Source organism: Leuresthes tenuis, unplaced genomic scaffold, assembly GCF_036924035.1.
Source record: "Leuresthes tenuis unplaced genomic scaffold, fLeuTen1.0.hap1 SCAF_12, whole genome shotgun sequence".
Taxonomy (NCBI): Eukaryota; Metazoa; Chordata; class Actinopteri; order Atheriniformes; family Atherinopsidae; genus Leuresthes; species Leuresthes tenuis.
In genome coordinates this window covers 34,519,934-34,527,975 of record NW_027325366.1, presented here as the reverse complement: position 1 = coordinate 34,527,975, position 8,042 = coordinate 34,519,934, and the positions used below count along the sequence as shown (strand labels likewise).

At 41.6% G+C, this 8,042-nt stretch overlaps 1 protein-coding gene across 1 annotated transcript; it reads right to left on the bottom strand.

The window, feature by feature from the left end:
* Positions 1 to 958: 958 nt before the first annotated feature.
* On the bottom strand, positions 959 to 5,871 carry LOC140319288 (heat shock 70 kDa protein 12A-like). The gene is made up of 4 exons (XM_072396875.1): positions 5,558 to 5,871; positions 5,119 to 5,340; positions 4,872 to 5,043; positions 959 to 2,022 (listed from the first exon to the last, which is right to left on the bottom strand). Exons 1-4 carry the CDS (start codon positions 5,837 to 5,839, stop codon positions 959 to 961), a joined length of 1,740 nt encoding a protein of 579 aa, XP_072252976.1. The 5' UTR covers positions 5,840 to 5,871.
* Between the last annotated feature and the right edge of the window lie 2,171 nt (positions 5,872 to 8,042).

Below are 8,042 nucleotides of genomic sequence, written 5' to 3'. Positions count from 1 at the left end.
GGAAGAATAGTAAAAAAACTCCCATAAACACTCCTAAACCTTATGGAAAGCTTCCCCAGAAGAGCTGAAGCTGTTATAGCTGCAAAGGGCGGCCGAGGTCATATTAAACTGTATGGATTAAGAATGGGATGTTACTTAAGTTCATGTGCGTAGAGGCAGATGAGCCAATACTTTTGGAAATAGTGTATTTAAAGATATATAAAGATATACAAAAATATAAACGCACAACATTCACTGACCTAATTTTCTGTTATTTATTTTATTCATGAAACCTAAATAAAATGGTTGTGATGCTGATGTTTATTAAGATTACATTTATATATTTTACTTTTCTAATGTGCACACATGAAGATTCATTATCTTTAAATCTAATTAAAACACAACTTTGCCACAAATCCTGAAATCACATTCAGTTTATTTAATTGGTTAACATTGAAAGGTCAGAAATATCCAGTTTAAATAGATACTCATAATAAAACAACATGTAAAATCATGGTGTAAGGAAGTTAAAACCGTATGATTTAAGTACACATCATCATTTTGCCCCTGATACCAGTTTGAAATCTGCTTTTTAAAAGTTAATCCCATTTATCTCATGTCTGCATGGATCATCAAGCTGAAAGATTAGATTAAAAACACAGCAGAAATAGCAAATAAAATCTGAACTCCAGTCCAATGATACATTTCAGATGTCACCAGTGAGCAGATATTCACTTAAAACATTTTTATTATCACAGACAGAAAATGAAAAGATGTCAGAAACAGAAAATTGATTTTTGTTGAAGCTTTAAAGAAGTGATCTAGTTTCATGGAAAATAAAGAAAAATCAAAGTCTTGGACTAGTTTAAGATTTAAAATCTGAGTACAACATGTGATCCTGACAGAATGGAAGTGATTGAGTTTCTTACTCTTTAGACAATTTCTTTATCTTTTTCATTCAGGTGAAGTAATGCAGTGGTTAGATGGACTGTGGCGGATTTTTACCAGATTGTCTTGATTTGGTCATAAAATCGATCTTTATAGACCCTTTGGACCCAGAAGCTACATCTGTGGCTGTGGCTGTTATCTCTGAGGATCCAAACCTGATTTCCAGGCTGACTTCCCGGTTCAGGCCCTCTGCGGTATCAGGCATGCTAACAATGAAGGAACCGGCTTCTTCTACTCCCCACTCATCTACATACTTGGGATATTTTCTTTCTGTACGATAAAATCTCATACTCATTGATGTCTGCATTGACTCTATTGGGAAAAAGGAGCATGTCTTGATATCATTCCAACCCACATCTTCGCCTTCTTCCACCAGTTTACTGAAGATATCCCCACAAATCTCAATCCCATCAGCTGTGAATCTCTTTTCTGCTTTATGCTGGGACTCATCAAAGTCGACACAGATGGCAATGCCATAAGTATAGACACTTTTCCGAGATGTCACCAGCTCTGGGTTTCTTCCAAACTTTACTGCCCCGTTCACAATGGCCTCCTGAGCTCTGGCAGGACACAGAACTTTACATCTTCTACCGAACTGTTCAGTAATGTGCTGACGCAGTATCTGGCTCCCAGCATAGCCTCCCACCAACAGAATGTACTCGATGCTAAAATCTTTCTTGAAGATTCCTTTGAGGTTCTCGGTGATGCCCTGCAGACTCTCAGCAAAGAAAGACCTCATTTTCTCTCTTGAGATTTTGATTGAACCATCATTCCAGGTTGCACCTGGCACCGGTTCAAAGAACTTTTCTACATCTTTGTTTTTCTGAGCCAGCTTTCCCAGGTTATATGGGCAGCTGAACTGAACATCTTCATCTACCTGTTTGAGACGAGTAAAGTCATACATCAGTTTCTGGACCTCACTTGGATAATTTTTTTCATATTCATCCCAGACACCATCACAGAATATTTCTTTGAGAAACTCTTTGAATTTTCTGTCGACATTTTGTCCACCCTGATCATTTCCAGAGGCCTTGTCCAGCTCCTTCAGGGCTCCTCCTTCCTGGACTTCATGCACTGTGATGTCAATAGTTCCACCTGCAACAGACAGAGGAAGTGATTCCAACTGTATCCTCCTGCTGTATCCGACAATCATTTCAAACACATTTTACTTTAAGTTTTATGTCAAACCAAACAAAATATAATCATGTGGAGAAAAACACTCCTTTCTAAGTCTTTCTGTATCAGGACATAATACAAATCATTGGGGGCCTCATGTACAAAGACTTGTGTGGATTTCCTATTGAAACATGGCGTACGCTCAAACCAAAATGTCCAACGTGCAAAAATATCTGGATGTATCAATGTGTGCACGCATGAATCTAAGCACATTTCGTTTGTACATCCCAATCAACATGGAGTTGAGCACACATGTCGGAGTACCCGACTCCTCCCTGTCCACGCCCCCTACTTAAATATGCAAAATGAGCCCTGCGATTCCTCTCTCTGCAGGATCAGAAAATAAAGAAAAAATTAGTAAGATGGGGAAAAAAGAATAACTTAACGGAAAGCGAGACGGAGGTGCTACTTTCTGAAGTGGAGGCCTGCAAAAATGTGCTCTTTGGCAGCTGTCCTACGATATAAGCAGCAAACGTAAGAGGAGTGGGTGGGAGAGCGTGAGCGAGGCCTTTAATGCTGAGAAGCGCAGAAGTGAAGAAGAAGTGGTCCGATATTAAGGTGGCTGTGAAGCGGAGACTGGCTGCCCACCGCCGAAGTGTGCCCTTGCTCTCTCGGGGGGGGGGGTGGGTTTGGTAGTGTGGGTGACACTGCATACCCATCCATCCATCCATCATCTGCCGCTTATCCGAGGGTCGGGTCGCAGGGGCAGCAGCTTGAGCAAAGAAACAGACTTCCTGTCCCCGGCCACTTCCTCCAGCTCTTCCGGGGGGACCCCGAGGCGTTACCAGGCCAGCCGAGAGCCATAGTCTCTCCAACATGTCCTGGGTCTTCCCCGGGTCTCCTCCCAGTGGGACGGGCCCGGAACACCTCACCAGGGAGGCGTCCAGGGGGCATCCTAACCAGATGCCACCTCATCTGACTCCTCTCAATGCGGAGGAGCAGCGGTTCTACTCCGAGCCCCTCCCGGATGACTGAGCTTCTCACCCTATCTCTAAGGGAGAGCCCAGACACCCTGAGGAGGAAACCCATTTCACCCGCTTGTATTCGTTCTTTCGGTCTCTACCCACAGCTCGTGACCATAGGTGAGGATGGGAACGTAGATTGACCAGTAAATAGAGAGCTTCGCCTTCTGGCTCAGCTCCTTCTTCACAACAACGGGTCGGTGCAGAGCCGCAACACTGCAGACGCCGCACCGATCCGCTGCCAATCTCACGCTCCATTCGTCCCTCACTGTGAACAAGACCCCGAGATACTTGAACTCCTCCACCTGGGGAAGGAACTGCATACCCCCAAGGTTAATACCTATACCTGATGGCGCTTTTATAGCGCCATCGGGAAGGTATAGGGTAAAAATGGGTAAGGTATTGTGTGCAATCAATAGCTCCGATTACATTAGGAAAATCAGCTTTTTTCAATGTTGGCCTGAATTTGATATAATTTGATATACCTGCTGAGATGCAGATAATTCCTCCCACTCACTGGCATGGCTCGGCTCAGGGTCGACTGGCACAGTCCCATTCGGTTGGCCAGCTCCCTCTGAATGACCTGGTTGCCTAAACCCCAGTGTGCACGTCACCTGTGGCACGAGCAGCGCACGGCTCCTCGCTCCTTACGCTCCAGCGTCGGCAGCAGCTCTGTGCACAGTTCCAGGAGGATTGGCCTCAAAACGGCTGATGAGCCAGTTGTCATCATGTGCCAGCAAATCCTCTCAGTCTCTGAACACACGCTCTCTTCCACTTGCACCATTTGCAAAGTCTCCCAACAGCGCTAAAGCAGCCATTGCTTTTAATGGTATGCACTGCAGCACTTTGCATGCTTTTATATCCACTCTAACTGTAATGGAAGACACATGGATGTGTTAATTGTTCATGTGTCTCAGATGTGCACATCACTCAGTGTGAGGACACATTTATTTATTACAACAGTTTCCCAACATCACCTCTAAGTGTCGCCAAAGAATCAGCAGCTGTAGAAAAGTGTGCGCCAGCCCTGAAGTTGGCGTGAGGCACCGCACATTTCCACGGTCATTTCGCTCTTTATACATCCGATGGTTGAAGTGAAAAAATGAGTACGCCACTTTTTTGTGAGTATGCACCCTTTGTATATGAGGCCCCTGGTCCTCACTAGATCTTAAAATGAGGTAAATACAATCTCGGATAAAGAAGATGATATAACTTAAATCCAAATTTTAGAAGACAAATCATTGCATTAAGTTTTATGACAGTTTCATGGATGTCTGTAAGACTGTTTTGGTGCGAATCTTTACTTTAAATTTTACTAAAGTTAAATAATTCAGTATATATGAGTAGATGTCTCTAGATGAAATATAAAAACACAACGGAGCGTATTGGGAAGAGAAAGATAGTTATCACAAATGTATGAAGAAACAGATCTTTACATGGGTCATGGTAGATGGTATGATAAACTGCCCTTGTTGTTTACTCTGAGAATGTTTTTCAGTTCTTTGTCCTTCAGAAATGAAACGTCACGTCAGATCAGAGTGAAGATGGATCCTACACGCCATTTACAACCATTGGCAATGGTGGTACAAACTAAATACTTTTTTATTGATCTATTTAAGTGCTTAAACAAGCAAGATTTTAAAGGCTGTGTGAATGTTTGTGTAACTGAAGGTAACAGTAATCTCAAATGGCTAAATAGAAGGCAACTCTGAGAGCCAAGAAAACAATTTAAGCACTTAATGTTACCGCCAACTTGGATCACGAAGAGTCTGCACAGACGGACTAAACCAGTGTTCAGTACTTTACCTCCACAGTCAACAACAATGTACTGAGTTCCTGGGGATTCATCCAGTGCATCTCTGTCATGGTTCTGTGTGATGAAGCCATCAGCTGGAAGCTTCTTACACCAGACTGAGGCTGCCTCTGGTTCCAGTGCAATGACCAGTTTGTGTTCATTTCCTTCTGTCACGATACCTGCCTGGAAGAGAAATGGCAGCTCTCATTGCTGTGAGCAGTTCAGAGCCTCAGTGCTCTCTAAAGAACATGAAGTTACCTCAGTTGCAGCCTCTCTCATGAACTGCTTTGCTGAAGGATCCCAGATGGCAGGTACAGTCAGCACCCAGGTGAAGTCTGAGGCGAGGAACTTCCTCTTTGCTTTGGCGCTGATGGTTTTCAGTGCGTCGTCCTTCAGGAATCTCAGTGATTCTGTGAACACTTTCAGGGCTGTCATTGACTTCCCGTTGGCAGCTTTGATCGTCACCTCCCTGTTGAGTTCCTAAAGATAATTGGTAAGATTTAAGCTCATATACTCTCTATATGTTCACAGGTCTATATCTGAAAGGCCTTAATGTTAAATTACTTTTCAAAATGACCATAACACTGAAGAGGAAACAGCTGCCCATTACTTTTCCCTTTGACAGACGGTATGATAACACATGCCACGATCTGTCGGAAGAATAGAAACATTTCAAAGTCCAACAATATTTACTTACTGTGCCGTACAGGGCCATCTTGAAGTTTTCAAAGAAATAAAGTTTCTTTGCCTCTTCCCCACGCACATTGATGTATTCTGTTTTGGCTTCATAGCCAAACTCGATGGCTTCTTCATGCTCATTGAACAGAATGCAGGTTGGAGTCTTTGGGGTGTCCAGTCCGAGCTCCTCTCCCCACTTCTTCAAAACGGGATCAATTTCTTCCTCATTGGATGCAACAGTGTAAGCGTAGCCGCTGTATGCTGTGCCAAAGTCTATTGCTATGATGTAGGAGTCACCCATTGTAGAACAAGATGTTGTTCAACGAGGTAAAGAATAAAGTCAGAGTGCCAACGAGCAGCAGTCACTGAGCAATTATACATTTGCATTCAATAAGCTCCTCCTCCAGGAGCTAAATGAGTCCGGACAGAAAAACAGGAAAGTAATGAAACAGCAGCAACTTTCTTTAACTTTTAATTAGGTTCCACAGTTTAAAGTGTAGAATAAGGAATCTCGAATGTAGAGAGACATTGTTTAATTTCTTCCTTTTTAAGGAAGTCATTTTATCAGGTTTTACTCTGCTTTGTCTTTTATCTTTTACATGAATTTAATCTGTCTGGTTATATGTTTTAGTTTATTATTTCTGTTCTGTATAGCTTGGGCAACTGTGCTTGTTTTAAACGTGCTTTATAAATAAATTTGACATGATATGAATTGATTATGTGACAGGTTTACAAAATCCAGTGAGACAGCATTCCTGCAGTTATTATCGCGTCAACATGCATGAGAAAGAAACTAAAATGCATGTCTTAGGAGATAAATCAAGAGATTAAGTCTCATGACAGTTTCTTGGACCTCGTTAAGAATGTTGGTGTGAATCTTTACTTTTAGTTTTACTTTTACTGGAGTTAAAGAAGCCGGTGCATACGAGTATATGTCTGCAGGTGAGGATTAAAAGGTCTGAAAGACACACTTGGAGCATATTGGAAAATAAAATAATAAAAAACTGATCACGATGAATATTTGTCCTGCAGTGACCCACTGAACACATTCATGTAGTTATTAAAACTTGGATCTAAGTCAGGATAAAAGCCTTCAGGAATGAGGAAACAAAGATCCTCACATATTTCACGGTAGATGGTACAATAAACTACCTTTGCCATTTTCTCTTTGAAGCAATGTTTACTTTGAGAATGTTTTTCAGGTCTTTGTTCTTGGGAAATGAAAGGTCATGTCAGATCACAGTGAAGCTGCTTTGCAATTATACTGAATTTACAGTGATAGTCAAAACTGAATACACCCTGTTTCTTTTCAAAGGTTTTACATATCAGGACATAATACTTTCAGGCAAAGAAATTGTTGTTTCTAAAAGGGTGAATGAGTGCCACCTTTGATGTACGCTTGCATATTTCAGGTAGGTTTCGTGATCTTTTAATGTCTACTATAAAAAGGAGGTATTTATGAAAGTATTTTTCTGGTTATAGTGGCTGAAAGTATTTTAGAAAGTCGATGTTTCTCACTTCATCATGGCGGTAGGTTAAAGCTGGAAAACATAACTGATGCTGCGCTAAAGGGTGTAGTGTCTGAATATCTTTGGTTCATTTCACTCTCCACATCACAATGTAGTCCAGCATATTTCATATCAGTTGTTTCCGTGCAAAGGAAACAACACAAACGCAAACCAAACATAATACGTGACTTAGATTTCCTTTTTGCTTGAAGTCAAACGAAAATTTCTGTCCTGAGCTCACTCCACCCCAGCAATCAACGCCAGGTGAGTTCCACAGGTAAGTTTAACTGTTTGTAACCACGGATTACACACCCAAAGTGACCCTAAGTGCCAATAACTGTGCATACAACAGCAAATTTGATTATTAAAAACAGCTCCTACAAGCAGGATGGAGCTGACAAAGATAGTAAAACCAAAGTATATCTCAATATGCAGAAAACAGGTAACTTAAACCTATTTAGTGAACCTGTTTAATAAATAACATGTAACTGATAAATAACTGGATTGATAGGAAGCATCGATAATAGCATCCGTATCAATAAAATCTTCTCAATTCCAATCCATACCTCGATCTTATCCAAGTCAATTTTGTGACATACTGGGCATCGATGTTGTTGTTGCAACAGGAATCCAAAGCGGCAGAGACGGGAGGAAGGAAAACCCAGCTATTGTACAACTTTCTAACCTTTATAGTGAATTTATAGAATTCTATTTTCAAGGACCAGCGTGCATCCAGTTGCACTAACATCTTACATCATGAAAGTCCTGGAGAGACTTTCTCACCTCAGTAGTCGAGTGGAAAACCTTTCAGGACCCTGCAGTTGGTGTTGGAGATGCTTTCATCTACCTGTTTCAGCAAACCAACTCTCACCTGGACAAAGCAGGCAGCACTGTGAGGATTATGTTCTTTGATTTTTCCAGTGATTTTAATACAATTTGGCCTATAGTGTTATGTAAGAAACTCCAGAAAATCCAGATGGATGCCTCCACAACCGC